Source organism: Patella vulgata, chromosome 2 (assembly GCF_932274485.2).
Source record: "Patella vulgata chromosome 2, xgPatVulg1.2, whole genome shotgun sequence".
Taxonomy (NCBI): domain Eukaryota; kingdom Metazoa; phylum Mollusca; class Gastropoda; family Patellidae; genus Patella; species Patella vulgata.
Window position 1 is genome coordinate 60,773,578 of NC_065880.2, and position 18,420 is coordinate 60,791,997.

The window sequence follows — 18,420 nt, forward strand, 5'->3', positions numbered from 1 at the left end:
CATTAGACCGGAGGCTCAGCGCATGGGGGGTGTCCATCAAATGTGCACAAAACCAGACCCAACTTTTCTAGAGTAAAATTTTGCATAGAATATGATGCCGAGTGGTAATCAGTCCGCCGTTGGGGCATTTGAGATATTCGGGGTCAAAGGTCAAATGAGTTCATTTGCACTGAAAGTGAATGTGCAGTCATTCTTGTATTATGAAAAGAAGCTGAAAATGATCGAAAGTAATCACACTTTCAAAGATAGGTTGCCAGGCAACAAAACATACGCCCACATACGTCCAAGCGGTCGACAAGAGTTGTCGTATATTTATTCTTTTGTAAGTAATTAGGGGACATTTAATAGACAATTTCATACAGATGACCCTAGTCGTAGTATTATATATTATCCATTATCCTATAAACTTAGTATTCCACCATTGACAAATAAATCAAAAATCGGTAAATCACGTCCCAGGTAAATTATACAATTGGAAATCGGTAAATCACATCCAAGTTAATGTATCTTTTTTAAATCACAAATGAATTAACTAGTCTTCCATATGTACATGTGGTCATAAGTCAAGCTCACAATAGCAGTGCGATAATCTCGCGAGACTGTACATTAGACTGGCACCAAAAAAGTCACTGTCAATCTCCATAGACAAGCTGTCGCCCATTTTAAAACGGCGTAATTACTTGATTGGGGGCTTCTGCGCAATTTAGTTGATTATTGGGTACAGGTGTTAAATTTTGGTACTGATTCAAAATCCACATATATTTAGCTATGATTATCTAATAACAAAAACCAATTGTATGTATTAATATGTATGTACACTAAATACTAAAGATAGGTTGCCATGCAACTAAACATACGCCCACAGCAGTTAAATCGTCCGAGCGGTTGACAAGAGTTGTCGTATATTTGTTCTTTTGTAGGTGATTAGGGGGCATTTAATAAACAATTTCATACAGATGACATTATAATTTTCGTCGTTTGAGGGTTCACAAGGTTCTAAAAACTAAAAGAAGGGCTGTAACTCTGGAAGTAATCTACAGAAATTGTTGAAATTCGACAGACTTTTTCGTTTTACTAATTCAAATAAAACATATCAATTTCATACAGATCGGATGATAACTTTTGTCGTTCGAACGTTCACAAGGTTCAACAAAGTAAAACAAGGGCCATAACTCTAGGTGTAATTAACGGAAATTTCCTGAAACTCAATAGGCTTGTTCGTTTTACTAATTTAAACGATACCTATAAATTTCATACAGATCGAATAATAACTTTTGTCGTTAAAGCATTCACAAGGTACAACAAAGTGAAAAAAGGGCCATAACTCTAGATGTAATTAACGGAAATTGCTGAAATTCAATAGGCTTCTTTGTTTTACTAATTTAAATGATGCATATAAATTTCATACAGATCAGTTGATAACTTTTGTCGTTAGAGCATTCACAAGGTACAACAAAGTGAAATAAGGGCCATAACTCTAGATGTAATTAACGGAAATTGCTGAAATTCAATAGGCTTCTTTGTTTTACTAATTTAAATGATGCATATAAATTTCATACAGATCAGTTGATAACTTTTGTCGTTAAGAGCATTCAAAAGGTGAAACAAGGGCCATAACTCCAGACGAAATTAACGGAACTTATTGAAATTAAATAGGATTCTTCATCTCACTAATGCAAACAACATATATCAATTTCAAAACAATCAGATGATAAATGTAGTCTGTATAGTCTTCACAATAAATTGTTATCGACAATCAGATGATAAATGTAGTCTGTAGAGTGTTCACAAGAAATTGTGGACGACTGAAAGACGGGGGCGACGGTAATATACGACCACATTTCCATGTGGGCGTATAAAAACAATCACAAATAACAGTATGAATACTAAAAACACAACACTGGAAAACAATCACTGCTTTATAAATAAAGAAATAGCAGCATGCACAAAAAGAAATCAAAATTGGAAAACAATCAACAAATTTATATATAATTTAATAACAAAAAGCAAATTGTATGTATTGATAATGTAAATGAACCATTTACATCCTATACCACAGTCTGTTAAAAGGGCCATAACTCTAGATGTAATTAACGGAAATTTCTGAAATTCAATAAACTTCTTTGTTTTACTAATCTAAATGATGCATATAAATTTCATATAGATCTGATAATAACTTTTGTCGTTAGAGCATAAACAAGGTACAACAAAGTGAAACAAGGGCCATAACTCACGGCCTAATTAACGGAAATTGCTGAAATTCAATAGGCTTCTTCATTTCACTAATTTAAATGATGCATATCAATTTCAAACAGATCGGATGATAACTGTTGTCATTAGAGAGTTCACAAGATTCAACAAAGTGAAACAACTCTAGATGTAATTAACGGAAATTGCTGAAATTCAAAAGGCTTCTTTGTTTTACTAATTTAAATGATGCATATAAATTTCATACAGATCGGTTGATAACTTTTGTCGTTAGAGTGTTCACAAGGTGCAACAAAGTGAAACAAGGGCCATAACTCAAGATGAAATTAACGGAAGTTATTGAAATTAAATAGGCTTCTTCATCTCACTAATGCAAACAACATATCAATTTCAAAACAATCCGATGATAAATGTAGTCTGTAGAGTGTTCACAAGAAATTCTGGACGACGGACGGACGGACGGGGGCGACGGCAATATACGACCACATTTCCATGTGGGCGTATAAAAACTAAAGCGAAACCTGTTCTAATTAATAATAGGTACATTTAAAATTTATCTTTTAGTTTGGAACGTCGAAAATAATCTTGCAAAACAGAACCAACACACTTTGAAACCTGTTTCAAAAATACGTAAAAACTGTCAAATCGAAATCTGATTTATTTTTACAACGATTGTTATACATATTGATACTAGTTATCTGAAAAACAATTGAATAGTTTCAGTGTTGGACTCCAGCCTGCAGGCTGCGTGGATTTCCCAATCTGATTAAAATACAGATCTATATTTCGTTTCGTTTTTTTATACTTTTGATGGCATACACTACATGAAGTAGTAAAGACAAGTATAACGAAATTTTGAACTATAAAAACGAAACGAAATAGGATCTGTGTTTTAACCAGATTGTGGATTTCCGAGAATCCCATTCTTGGAAAACCGACGTTAATCTGTGAAGGAAAAACATGTATCTGACTACGAGATTAAAAGTTTGCAAATTTTTTATGCGTTTATATGAATTTCGCCGGAACATGGACGCAGATAAAACCGACGAATACATTGTTCATAGTAGTTCACAGTCATCACAGGATATATGTCGTATTGGTAAAGTTAGCGGGGAAAATTTTGGCAGGCTTTGTGACACGGCCTGCAGGCTGGAGTCCAGCCATGAAACTATTCAATTGTTTTTTTCAGACAACTAGTATCATTATGTATAGCATTCGTTGTAAAACTAATTCAGAGGGATTTTGATTGAACAGTTTTAATGTATTTTTGAAACAGGTTCTGAAGCGTTTTCGTTCTGTTATGCAAGATCATTTTCGACTTTCCAAAGTAAAAGTTTGGTGCTAAGACCACCTAAAGATAAATTTTAAATGTTCCTATTATTAATTAGAACAGGTTTCGCTTTAGTTTTTATTTTTTATGCCAACATTTATTACTCTAAATCTTCCTACAGCTAAAACGGAAAATGTGGCCTTTTGACCTCTGGGGTCCCAAAGAACAAAGGTGAATTTAGTTAAGTTAACATTTTTATTGAAAGTGTGATTACTTTCGATCATTTTCAGCTTATTTTCATGATATAACACTGAGAAATAGGTAAAGGTTAAAACGTACGTTTGCCGCATTAAAAACTCGCAAAATGGTAAATACCTACATATCTCGATAAAAAAATAAAATTCGGATTATAACTCCTCGTTATGGCTTAAAATCTCTAGATAAGGTGTGTTAATTAACAAGGGTGAAAAATGGACTGAAAGGCGAGTTAATTATCAGTAGGGGTGAAAAACTCTGGTACGGTGCGTTTTCTGTACTGAGTATGTTAATTAACCGACGGGTTAAAAACGAATGACTCGGTGTGTATTGTTTAATTGGTGTGTTTTCTCGATAGTTGTTATAATTGCACCAAAAGGGTATAATCAAGAACCAACAGGCTTTATCTGACGCGTGAGTGTTAAATGGAAACTTGGGAAGGAAAATTGTTTTTACCGTGCGATTTTTCATTCGCCGGTGTGTTTTACGCAAATAGGACTTTGTATAAGGACAGGTCTTTATATGTGGAAGTTGTACGGGCCGTTTCTTCTATGCGTCTTTTGTATTTGTTGATGAACATAAGACACAGTACGTGTATTATAGTCAAGTTGCATAATAAAATATAAATATGGACCGTAATCTGTCGTAAATAGGAGAAAACAATGTCGTCATTTATAATTATATCCCGCAGTCGGACCTCAATTTGAATATATCCGGGTATATAGCGATAAGCTAAATTTACCGTATGTCTATATATATTCTTTTGTTCTGACAATTTATTGTTTTGCGTCTTGAAATGAGTACCACGTAAACGGTAACGCATTGCCAGTTTATTGTTTTGCGTGTTGAAATGGGTACCGCGCAACCCGTAACTCATAGCCATTTATGTCCGGTCAAAATTCATGTCTCACTTAGCAGTGTTACATCATTCTGCTAAATATGAAAACGCTTTAAGATTCAGTTTAGTTACAACTCTATTTATGGAGTACCTTACCTTTATCGAAATAGAATCCATAAAAAAGAAATTTCCATGTGTATGAATATCGCAACACAGGAAATTTAAAAATCACAAATGAATTTTCAATAACGTTCAACGGTTGCGTTTATCACCTCACAAAATTACATTGCTAAGAGTTGTGTAGGCAGAACACAAAATAATGTGTATGTGATTGGCTTAAAAAGAACTTAAGTTATTAAATCATCCTTTGAACTCTCGGTATTCCCGTGCTCGAAAGGAATACAAATGTAAAAATAGCCAACTGCACGATTCTTTCAATGTTCTTTGATGCGTAGACATGTCGTCTCCCATGTTGAACCAATGCTATTATAAACGACATTGTAGATTTGATTATGTATTATTAATATCTGTTGCATCGTAGACATATACCTGTGTTAAAAAAATAGCAAAAGGCACAACTACTGTAATAGGTTGATGTGAGTGCAAAGTTTCAGAAAGATATCTTGAACGGTTATGAGAGATGCTCAGGAAACAAAATTGTACACCAAAAACCAAGTCAAAATTGTTTCCATGGAAACACACAAAATATCAATCCTAGAAATTCCTAAATAGCAAAAGGCACAACTACTGTAATAGGTTGATATGTGTGCAAAGTTTCAGAAAGATATCTTGAACGGTTTATGAGATATGCTCCGGAAACAAAATTGTACACCAAAAACTAAGTCATTTTTGTTTCCATGGAAACACAAAAAATATAAATCCCAGAAATTCCTAAATAGCAAAAGGCACAACTACTGTAATAGGTTGATGTGAGTGCAAAGTTTCAGAAAGATATCTTGAACGGTTTATTTTACTCTAGAAAAGTTGGGTCTGGTTTTCTGCCCATTTGATGGACTACATAGAAAATAGAGATATTTTGCAACTGGAGGGAACTGGTGCTTTAGACAAATCTCATTCCGACGCATGGAATATCAATTCACAGAAATTCATACCCTGATCACAGTAGCTCGACAAGGCAGGGACGCTACTCCCTGTAAGGTTTGCACAACAACCTTTGCCTACCTCAATCAGCTGCTGTATGTTAAACAATAAACTTATACATCAGAAAATAAAATACTTTAATAGGTTAATGTTTGTACAAAGTTTCAAAAAGATTTCTTGAACACATTATAAAATATGCTCCAGAAACAAAATCAGGACGGAAGGCTAGATTTCAGAAAATAAAATAATGGGTAAAATTATTTTAAAGGTATCTTGAACAGCCGAATGTGTTTCCATGGAAACACATAAAATTATCAAATCTGAGAAATTTAAAACGATTTATGAGATATGCTCCGGAAACAAAATTGTACACAAAAAATATAAATCCCAGAAATTTCTAAATAGCAAAAGGGGCACAACTACTGTAATAGGTTGATATGTGTGCAAAGTTTCAGAAAGATATCTTGAACGGTTTACGAGATATGCTCCGAAAACGAAATCGGATGGACGGACGGACAGACGGACGAACCCCATTTCAATATCCCTCCCTAACTTCGTTCGGCGCGGGATAACAAGCCAACACTGAGGCTAATGTCCCTCGTCAAAATAAATAGATGACACATATATTCATCGCAAATTTATTTTTTTTGTATCAAACAAACAGATTATCAACAATACACTAAGTTTCATCACTCATTATTAGACAGAATCAAAGTTATCTTATTCTTAGCCTAAAGGAACAACCAATGAAATTGCTTAGCTCTGCTTAGCTTCAGCTCGGAATGTTAATCATTGTACTCAGTCAAGACATTCACCAAATGAACAACTACATCAAGTTTAAATGAAATGAAATGGGGTTTAACGTCCTGCTGTTCTGCACCTAAACTGGGCTAATGAAGACGGGCATACGCCATACAGACTACAGTGTGCTATGAGGGAAATTTTGCCCGGACAGCGGCACTACGGCCTACTCTTATATCGAATTCCAACTGCCAAGGGATCTTTTACGTGCACGCCAATGTGTACACGGGACCTCGGTTTTTCGTCCCATCCGAACGACTAGACAGCTTTCCTTGCCAGCCCCTCCGTCCTGCATCACTGACAAGGGAGAACCACGCCAGGAAAATCTGGATGAATTTTCTAGGCCAATGCAGGGATCGTACACCCGACCTCCAGGCTAGCGAGCTAGTGTCTTACCCACTTAGCCACGTAATCCCCCATCAAGTTTAAACATTCTACCTCAATTAAAAGCAGAGTTGTTAAAAGCAGAGTTGTTATATTTCAAAGTCTTGACCAAATTGCTTATCGCTCCGTAGCCTAAGCAGAAAATTTTCATCATCGAACTTAGTCAATGATATAATGAATCTATACTCAGAGTTTCATCACTCTCACTTAATTAAAACAAAAGTTATCATGCTCCAAAGCTTCAACTTATCAGATTGCTTATCTCTGCTTACCGTTAGCAGACAATGTTTATCATCAAACTAGATCAAGGCATTTACCTAATGAACGCCTACACCAAGTTTGAACATTCTACCTCAGTTTGAAGAAGAGTTATTGTGTTCCAAAGTCTCGACCAATCAAATTGCTTATCGCTCTGCTTACCCTGATCAGAAAGTGCTCATTATAGATCTTAGGCAAGGTATTGATGTAATAAAACTATACACCAAGTTTTATCACTCTCGCCTTATTAGAACTAAAGTTATCGTGTCCCAAAACATCAACCAATCAAATTGCTTATCTCTGCTTACCGTAAGCAGACAATGTTCATCAAACTAGATCAAGGCATTCACCCAATGAACACCTACACCAAGTTTGAACATTCTACCTCAATTCAAAGTAGAGTTATTGTATTCCAAAGTCTCGGCCAATCAAATTGCTTATCGCTCTGCTTACCCCGAACAGAAAATGTTCACCTACGAACTCCATCAAGGCATTGACCTAATAAACACCTACACCAAGTTGGAACATTCTAGCTCAATTAGAAGGAGAGTTATTGTGTCCCAAAAAGTGTGACAGACGAACCCATTTTAATAGTCCCCTGCTTTCTTTGAAAGGCGGGGGACAAAAATATTTGTGTTTACAGTTACTTAGCAACAAAAAAAGTGGTTGCCATGCAAAATATGCCCACATTTTGCAAGAAATGGACAGAGAACAAGCTAAGAAACCAGCGGCTGCCAGACAGGATACGCCCACATTTTCGAGAGATGGATAGAGAACAAGCTAACAAGAAAGTGATTTTTCCTACAATCAGGGGTCATAAGTCAGGAAGTTACGATCCGATATGCACGAATATCGAAAGGAACCGAGATCTTTGGGTTATAAACTTACATTTCAAGTTTCAACAAAATCGGATAAAAATTGTGACCCCTATAGGGTCCACAACCTTGATATACCATATTCTTACGCTATTTGGGAACGAATGGCAGCCGTTTTGTCTGTCAATTTTGGGCTGATTTTCACGAAATTCGAACTCAGTCCTCCTTAGGGTGTAACGGTGATATAATAGAACGTTTTTTTAAATCAGATAAAAATTATGACTTCTATAGGGTCCACAAGCTAAAAACGTGATTTTTCGTACCATCAGGGGCCATAATTCAGGAAATTACGGTCCGATATGCACGAATATCGAAAGGAACCGAGATCTTTGGGTTATAAACTTACATTTCAAGTTTCAACAAAATCGGATAAAAATTGTGACCCCTATAGGGTCCACAACCTTGATATACCATATTCTTACGCTATTTGGGAACGAACGGCAGCCATTTTGTCAGTCAATTTTGGGCCGATTTTCACGAAATTCTAACTCAGTCATCCTTAGGGTGTAACGGTGATATAATAGAACGGTTTTTTAAATCGGATAAAAATTATGACTTCTATAGGGTCCACAAGCTAAAAACGTGATTTTTCGTACAATCAGGGGCCATAATTCAGGAAGTTACTGTCCGATATGCGCAAATATCGAAAGGAACTGAGATCTTTGGGTTATCAACTTACATTTCAAGTTTCAACAAAATTGAATAAAAATTGTGACCTCTATAGGGTCCACAAGCTAAAAACGTGATTTTTCGTACAAACAGGGGCCATAACCCATGAAGTTTCGATCCGAAAGCAGCCGAGATCTTTTGGGGATAAACCTATATTTCAAGTTTCGTCGAAATCGGATAAGAATTGTGACCTGTAGAGAGTCCACAATCAATTGTGGACGGACGGACAGGGGCGACGGCATAATACGTCCACATGAAAATGTGGGCGTATAAAAAAACCCAGTCGTTGCAAGAGATGGATAATAAAACAAAAGTAATTTTTCGTACAATCAGGTGCCATAATCCAGAAAGTTGTCTGAAATGCACAAATATCGAAAAGGATGAAATCTTGGGGAAATGAAAGATTCAAAATCTGATAAAAATTGTGACCTCTGGAGGGTCCACAACCTTTATATTACATACTTACACAGTTTACGTACAACGAGCGGCCATTTGTCTGGCAGCTTCATTTCGATTTTCCCAAAATTCGATTTCAACATCTTTTGGTGTAGATTAAGAATTTAGCATTATATGCAATGTGTGATTTCCACAGTTCTTGCCACCGGCTGGCAAAATGTGGAACAAATCAACTATTCACTTCTATTTTCGGGATTTCCACAGCCTCTGGCAAAGTCACTATTGTATACACAATCTCCCAAATTAGCATGATTAATGTTATGTCAGTTTGTCTTTTTTCAATTTACAAAGATTCTGGGTCGATGGGATATACTTTTCTAAATATTCTGTCTCAAAAATACACACTGAAAACGTACAAAACCCATTTTTTCCTTAAATTTTGGCCATGTGGGACAGAGGAAGAGAGAGAAATGGGGTTTAACGTCCACTCGACACAACTAGGTCATTTCGGGACTAACATATGGTTTAATTTTATTTCAATAATTCGCTTGCGCATAGGGGTCTTTAGCAGTGGGAGGAAACCGGAGGACCCGGAGAAAACCCACGAGGTTGGACAGGCAACCCTGCTCTTTGTCACGTACAACCGGGGATTCATGTGGGACAGAGGTTAAAATTGTGAAAAAGGTTGATAATGAAACTTATTTACCCTACTATAACATACATTAAAGTCCATCTTGTGTATTTGATGGCTTATATTTTTAATTGGCACTTGAAATTTGTGCGGTGATGGAAGTTCTGTCACACAAAGAATATGTTTAAGTTGCCATGGTCGTTCCATAATTGAATTCCATCGATGCCAAAAATAATGACAATGAACTGAATTTGACAATTTCGGCTATATAAGCCTACAACGCATGCGCTGATGGCATCAGAAAATCTCAACCAACCATGACAGCTTGTTGTGTTTAATCATGTCACGATTCTACTCACACCACCTCCTTTGTTGGGACTGACAGAACTGTGACAAGAATGAATTCTGTGTTACTCGATTGTAGTTCTGTCAATCAGGACGTTACTGAGCATCCCCAAGGTTTTCGGCAAAGGGGGTGTCGGGTAGTCGAGTGGTGACAAGACAAATGTGTAAACGGGACCTCGGTTATTCGTCCCATCCGTGCGACTAGACGGCTGTCCTTGTCAGGCCCTCCGTCCTGCATCACTAACAAGGGGAAACCACGCCGGAAAATCTAGATGAACTTTCTTGGCCAATTGAACATCCGACCTCCAGGTTAAAAATTAACAAAACATAGGTTGCCAGGCAACGAAACATACGCTCACAGCAGCTAAATCGTCCGGGCAGTCAACAAGTGTTGTCGCATATTTTTACTTTTTTCGGTAATAAAACATTTATAATACATTAAAATCTGATTAAGAGTACCAACTCATTAAGTAATTATCAGAAAACCATTAGAATTTGTTTGGTTTTATAAAGTTCTGCCCCATGCTACGTTTAGTATACCAAACTTTTAATATCAAAATTCATTGGAAATCAATATACTTGTTCTTCACAGGACCTTAAACACTGTATCAATCTAAAGTCAATATTTTGAAGTGATCAAGGGCCATAACTCTGACAGTAATTATCAGGAATCTCTGAAAATCAATAGGATTCTTCATCTCATGACCTTAAACACTGTGTATATAAATTTAATGTCAATCGGATAATAACTTTGGCCTCTAGAGCGTCCACAAGATTTTTTGAAGTGATCAAGGGCCATAACCCTCGCAGTAATTATCGGAAATCGCTGAAAATCAATAGGCTTCTTCGTCTCATGACCTTAAACACTGTATAAATTTAAAGGCAATCGGATATTAACTTTAACCTTTAGAGCGCCCACAAGCAATTGTGGTCGCGGACAGACAGACGGACGGACAGGGGCGACTACAATATACAACCACATTTCAACGTGGGCGTATAAAAAGGAAATACATGTTGGTCGTTGAGGTTATCGATCCAGCCATTATGCAATGTGCAAATAAGATTGTTTGATTCGTGCATGTATGCTGTCAGCAAATATTAACTGTCAATTTTCCCCACAGTTAGACGCCTCTAACCAATTGGCAATGATACCAGCTTCTGCCAGGCCGGATACGTCCACATTTTGCAAGAGATGGCCTGAGATCTTTAGGATATAAAGATATGTTTTAAGTTTCATCAGAACCGGATAACAAGCGGCTGACAGGCAGGATACGCCCACATTTTGCAAGAGATGGATAGAGAACAAGCTAAAAACAAACAGGATTTTTTGTACAATCAGGGGCAATAATCCATAAAGTTATGGTCTGAAATGCGCAAATATGAAAAGGGACTGAGATCTTTGGGATATAAAGATATGTTTTAAGTTGTCAGAATCAGATAAAAATTGTGACCTCTAGAGGGTCCACAACCTTCGTATTGCGTATTTTTACACAATTTGCGTACAAAGAGCGGCCATTTTGTCGGGCAGTTTCATTTCGATTTTCACGAAATTCGAATTCAACCTTCATTATGGTGGAATGGTGAAATATTTAAACAGTTTTTAAAATTGGAAAAAAAATACCTCTTAGAGAATCCACAAGCTAAAAATGCGATTTTTCGAACCATCATGGGAGCCATAATCCAGGCAGTTACGTTCGGATATATATACGCAATTATCAAAAGAAACCAAGATCTTAGTGTGTAATGGTGATATATTCACATGTTTTTTTTAAATCGGATAAAAATTGTGACCTTAACAACAAGCTAAAAACATGATTTTTCATACAAACAGGGGCCATAATTCAGGAAGTTACCATCCGATATGCGCGAATATCGAAAGGAACCAAGATCTTTAGGTTATAAACATACATTTCAATTTTCATCAAAACCAGATCAAAATTGTGACCTCTAGAGGGTCCACAACTTTGATATACCAGATGTTTACACTAATTGTGTACGAGGGGCGGACATTTTGTCCGGCAGTTTCGGTCTGATTTTCATGAAATTCGAACTCAACTAAAATTACGGTGCAACAGCGATATGTTTGAACATTTTTTTTTAAATCTGATAATAAATGTGCGAATATCGAAAGGAACCAAGATGAAATTTACATTTCAGTTTTCATCAAAATCAGGGACGGCCATTTTGTCTGTCAGTTTTGGTCCGATTTTTATGAAATTCAAACCCAACCATCCTTAGGTAGAGTGGTTCATGCTAATTTTTTTTTTTTTTACAACAAACAGACACTATTTCGGGATTATTTTCACATTATATGATAAGACTTACCATAAAAACTTCATTCGTCAACAATGGAAGTCTGAACACATTTAATTTTTGAGGATATAACCATTTGGAAATATGTTATAAATGCTTCAAAATATACCCAGCTTCCATAATCAAGGCAGATAACTCTTAGTGAGAATAAGAGTTCGTTGCTGTAAAACAGTAGCGAACGTCCCTGAAATGAAATTTCCTTATCGCAGTCAGAAAACATCGTTTATTTCCTTGCTGCGAAGTTACGGAATACACTCTATGAGACGATTAAATTTGACGTGTGTGCATGCGCAAATGCTTAGTTGTTTTAACAATATACCCACGCCTTCAAATGTCTTAATATTAACTATATAATGCTGTGGAAATTAAAATACAAGTTTAGCTGGATATGAAAAGACGTTTGACATGAATTGTTTAAAGATTAGCCTAATACATGTATTAAAAAGAACAGTGTTTTCATTTCTGTATACCCACAGACACCGGGTCTGTTTATAATGGCATGTTATACAGAGGGAGCAAAAGAGAGCGGGAGAGAGACGTCTATAAATCTAATAATGTAACACTTTAATGTTAGTCCCCTAGATAAATATATTGTGCAGTATGATGTTTGTTATTAAAATTAAATTGTCGGATAGAGTACGAGGAAAATATAATGGCATGTAATATGGAGAGTGAGGGATAAAGACCTCTATCAATTTATTAATTTAAGACTATTTTTTGTCTCACAGATTAATAAATATATTGTGCTGTATGAGGTTTTTTATGAAAAAAGAACAAATTGTAATTTGCAGGACAAAGTATGGGGACGATATTCTATAAGTATTACAAATAAAATAAAGATCGAGATTCAGGGAGATTTGCATTCGCATTTGGTATTGTGGGGAGGGGTAAACAACATAAAAGATAATATTTATATTAACAACAAATTCAAAATTAGGACCATGTTCTCTTTTGTGGTTCGCTATTAAATAAAGACGAAAGTCAAAGCGCGTAATGAGTTTTTTTTACTTGGCTTTATATACAAATACATGTTTGTATAATACCACGTGGAATGCTATTTGTGACGTATATTTGCCGCGACCTCCAAATTCACGTGCGCGGGACAACATGTTGCTCACTTCAGAAAATCTCACGGACGGTGCAGTAAAGCAGATAACTATGTTTATATAAGGACAATTAATTGACCATTGAACCACTCTACCTTAGGGTGTAATGGTGATACATTCAAACGGTTTTTTTTAAATGGCATAAAAAATGTGATTTTTCGTACAATCAAGGGCGATAATTAAGGAAGTTGTGGTCCGATATGCACGAATATCGAAAGGAACCGATATCTTTGGGTTAAAAACTTACATTTCATGTTTCATCTAAATCATGACCTCTAGAGGGTCCACAACCTTGATATACCATTTTGTCTGTCAGTTTTAGGCCGATTTTCAGGAAATTCGAAATCAACCCTCCTTAGGAATTAACGCTGATATACTAAAACGTTTTTTTAAAATCGGATAAAAATTATGACCTCTATAGGGTCCACAAGCTAAAAACATGATTTTTCGTACAATCGGGGGACATAATTCAGGAAGTTACGGTCCGATACATGCCAATATCGAAAGCAACAAAGATCTTTGGGAGATAAACCTATATTTCAAGTTTCGTCAAAATCGGAAAAGAAGTGTGACCTGTAGAGTGTCCACAAACAATTGTGGACAATGGACAGGGGCGACGACAATATACGTCCAGATGAAAATGTGGGCGTATAAAAATAGTTGTATGGTGCATATATGTAGCAAACATTCGCAATGGTTTTGAAATTTCCTCTTGGTTGAACATGGCTAATAAAACAATGATTATGTCAAAACAGAGAATAATTATTGAACCTCAAAATAAAAACGTATAAAAAAGAAAAACTAGATCCAGTCTAGAACAGTTATTCAAATGTTCGATTGATCATGTATGCAGATGCATCGAGGATTCAAGCTTCTCACATGATTTTCTACAATAAGTGTGTGTGTGTGTTTCTTTTTAATGGTTTAAAAAAATTTTTTACATAAATAGAAATAAATGAATATAGAGTTTAATCAGACAGGCCTTGAAAAGTCGTTTTGGTAACTAATGTTAAACATGCATTATGCAAGAGGTAAATCTGCCTATGCAGGTCTTTCTTTAGGCCTGAAATCTTATCTAAACAAGCCAACAGTGAGGCTGATGTCCCCCGCCGAAATAGGAAAATAATTAGAGGACACATATAAATTTATCACAAATTATCTTTTACAAAGTATTGAACAATCAAACAGTATATCTTTACTTATAGTCTAACAATCAAAGTAGGAGAGTTATTGTTTTCCAAAGTCTCGACCAATCAAATTGTGTATCGCTCTGCTTACCCTGAGCAGAAAATGCTCATTATCAAACTTAGTCAAGGTATTACTGTAATGAAACTATACACCAAGTTTCATCAATCTCACTTAATTAGAACTAAAGTTATCGTGTCCCAAAGCATCAACCAATCAAATTGCTTATCTCTGCTTACCCTAAGCGGAAAATGCTCATCTTCGAACTCCATCAAGGCATTGACCTAATCAACACATACACCAAGTTTGAACATTCTAGCTCAATTAGGAAGAGAGTTATCGTGCCCCAAAGTATCAACCAATCAAATTGCTTATCTCTGCTTACCCTAAGCGGAAAATGCTCATCTTCGAACTCCATCAAGGCATTGACCTAATAAACACATACACCAAGTTTGAACATTCTAGCTCAATTAAAAATTATCGTGTCCCAAAGCATCAACCAATCAAATTGCTTATCTCTGCTTACCCTAAGCGGAAAATGCTCATCTTCGAACTCCATCAAGGCATTGACCTAATCAACACATACACCAAGTTTGAACATTCTAGCCCAATTAGGAAGAGAGTTATCGTGTCCCAAAGCATCAACCAATCAAATTGCTTATCTCTGCTTACCCTAAGCGGAAAATGCTCATCTTCGAACTCCATCAAGGCATTGACCTAATAAACACATACACCAAGTTTGAACATTCTAGCTCAATTAGGAAGAGAGTTATTGTGTCCCAAAAAGTGTGACGGACAGACAGACGGACAGACAGACGGACGAACCCATTTTAATAGTCCCCTGCTTTCTTCGAAAGGCGGGGGACAATTATTAGACATTAATTAACTTATCCAGAGCATAATCAACTCTCGATGTCAAGGCTAGCCTTCGATATCGACTGGATTAGAATTCTATATGCTGCAAACGCTCATTGATAATTAAATCAAAACATTGGATAATCGAGACTATGCTTTTTGACGTACTAACTTTAGTAATGATGAACGAGGCAAGTTGGAAATTTACAAAGTTGATATCTCGGTTCATAGTGGACCAATTTGACTGAAATTTTCAACAAATTACCTTTACATTATCTAGTTTTTAACTATTACAGCGAGAACTGTCAGCTCTTTATCTAATCTCCCATAATGTATCTTTAAATGACCACACTATATTTGATTCAATGGTATTTTATTCTCACTTCCATTATATTACATGTACATCTTCTCACTTCCATTATATTACATCTTCTCACTTCGATGTACAGAATACTTGTGCACACTTTACCATGACAACAAGATCAACGACTGCACACACACACACACAAACGCACACACCCACACAAACACATCATTAATATTCATATATTCAAAGGTCATGAATATTCACGTTAACAACTAACCCTTTACTTATAATTTTCCACACATTATCCATGCACACAAACACAATTAAAAAGTTTTGGTTATTTTGATCGATAGGCATATGAATATAGTAATTAATTTCTTCGACATCGGCAGGACGGACTAAAAATTCGTGTGAATCGCCGCATTAGCTTTTAGTCTGCGACTCGAAGTTTTGATCGTGCAATTCCATAATCCGAATTGACGTGGATCCAAGTAAAACATATGTCTCCAATCGTGAATTAATCACACAAAAATTGGACGTGGCTCTGCCCCTGAGGGTTGGAGAGAGAGAAATGAGGGTTAATATCAACTCGACACAAACTAGATCATTTCGGGACTAACATATGGTTTTAATTTTATTTCAATAATCGCTTGCGCGTAGGGGTCTTTAGTAGTGGGAGGAAACCGGAGGATGAGGAGAAAACCCACGAGGTTGGACAGGCGACCTAACTCCTCGTCATGTACAACCAGGGATTCCCTGGGGGTTGGACATGGACCATATAGGTAAAACCCTATGCTGATCATTCCGATTTGGTTCCAAATCTGTTAATAATTGCAACATGTATATCATTTACAGACAAAATATCAACATGTGGATGTATAATAAAAGGAGAAAACTATCAACAAACCTATCACTGTGAGACAAAAATTCCTTTAGTCTTGGTACAAGATTAGCTTGGATAATATCATTTATAGGTGGGTTCCTTTCTTTCGACAAAACTTTACGGACAGCTTGAGTTGCCATCATCTGTTGTTGTAAATCAGAACCTTGTATAGCACTAATTATATCTGGTAATGGCATGGTAACATTTTGCTGCAAGAAATAAGAAATGGTCAGAACAGACAGACTGTCGGCTGCATAGGACTACATGCATCGATATTCAATGAAGATTTCTGGGATAATAATTTAACAAGCAGTTACGAGGCAAGTTACGCCCACATTTTGCAAGAGATGGATGTTAAAATTGATAATTAACCACGACTCGCATTTCTGACACTTTTTTTCTGGTTGCCATCTATACAACCGCCAAATCTCACTCCCGGTTCGTGTGTCTCGCGAGACCCGTCAGGCAGAAGAGATGTCACACAAACACAAGTTAAGAATGAAACATGATATTTATACAAATTAAAAAAAAGGACAGAAAACATGCTAAAACCAGCGGCTGTCAGGCAGGATACGCCCACATTTTGCAAGAGATAGATAGAGAGCAAGCTAAAAACCACCAGTGGCTGCCAGACAGGATAATCCCACATTTTGCAAGAGATGGATACAGAACAAGCTAAAAACAATCAGCGGCTGCCAGGCAGAATACACCCACATGTGGCAAGAGATGGATAGAGAACAAGCTAACCAGTGGCTGCCCGGCAGGATACGCCCACATTTTGCAAGAGATGGATAGAGAACAAGCTAAACAAAAAGTGATTTTTCGTACAATCAGGGGCCATAATCAGACATGATTTTAGCTGTTTAGCTGAAAAAAAAATGGGTGCGGAAGGGGGCTTGTCCAGGGGCAATGCCAGTGTGTTATGGGGGCCAATGGCGATTTTAAGGTAAGGGGGGGGGCGGGTTCTGATAATGAATTTTAAAATTATTGTATCTGTCTACTAATTTACTACAAATTTTGACTTAACTTATATTTAATTTATTTATTTTCCATTTACAGAACTACGGATCCGATCTTTTGATTGTCCCTGTATAATTTTCTAGACTAGAATGTGTTGCGCTAACTCTAAACGAATCGTCGGACATTGACTTTACGAATAGAACGTCTCACAAGCTCGCCTTCCACCTTCCGTTCCAACCATTTCCACTTTCATACATTTTATGGAATACATGTAGTTTGGTGTCGACGTCTCGATCTACACATACGACCTTAGCCATAGCGGGAAAGAACTGACAACGATAACCTATCATCAAAGAATACTACGATAGAGAAACTATGTTACGTGTAAACAGTGACAGGCGATCTTGTTCAATCTCACATGAGTCTACGATACTGTACTGTTAATGTTTACATCGCTGACATCCGGTTAGCAGATTTTAAAGTTATGGATAGATATTTTGGAGTTACCAGTTAGAACTTTGTCAGGAAAAAATTAATGATTTTTTTTATGATATTACGCTTTTAAAGCAAGGTGCTTGAATTAAAACGGAACAATATCATAACAAAAGCGTTGTCAAAAATCAGAACAGACCGCAAAAATCAGAACCAGACGGGACAAATAGCGGAAATCCGCTTTAAAGCGGGAAAAAATCATGTCTGCATAATTCAGGAAGTAACGATCCGATATGCACAAATATGGAAAGGAACCAAGATCTTTGGGTAATAAAGTTACATTTCAAG

The 18,420-nt window shown here is 36.5% G+C and overlaps 1 protein-coding gene across 3 annotated transcripts in view; it reads right to left on the reverse strand.

Moving 5' to 3' along the window:
- LOC126811195 (importin subunit alpha-1) overlaps positions 1-18,420 on the reverse strand; it is a 184,175-nt gene that overhangs the window by 95,197 nt on the left and 70,558 nt on the right. For all 3 annotated transcript variants that reach the window (XM_050536760.2, XM_050536759.2, XM_050536758.2), the window contains exon 4: positions 16,705-16,889. In XM_050536760.2, the coding sequence (XP_050392717.1) occupies positions 16,705-16,889 (185 nt within the window). The remainder of the gene's footprint in view (positions 1-16,704; positions 16,890-18,420) is intronic.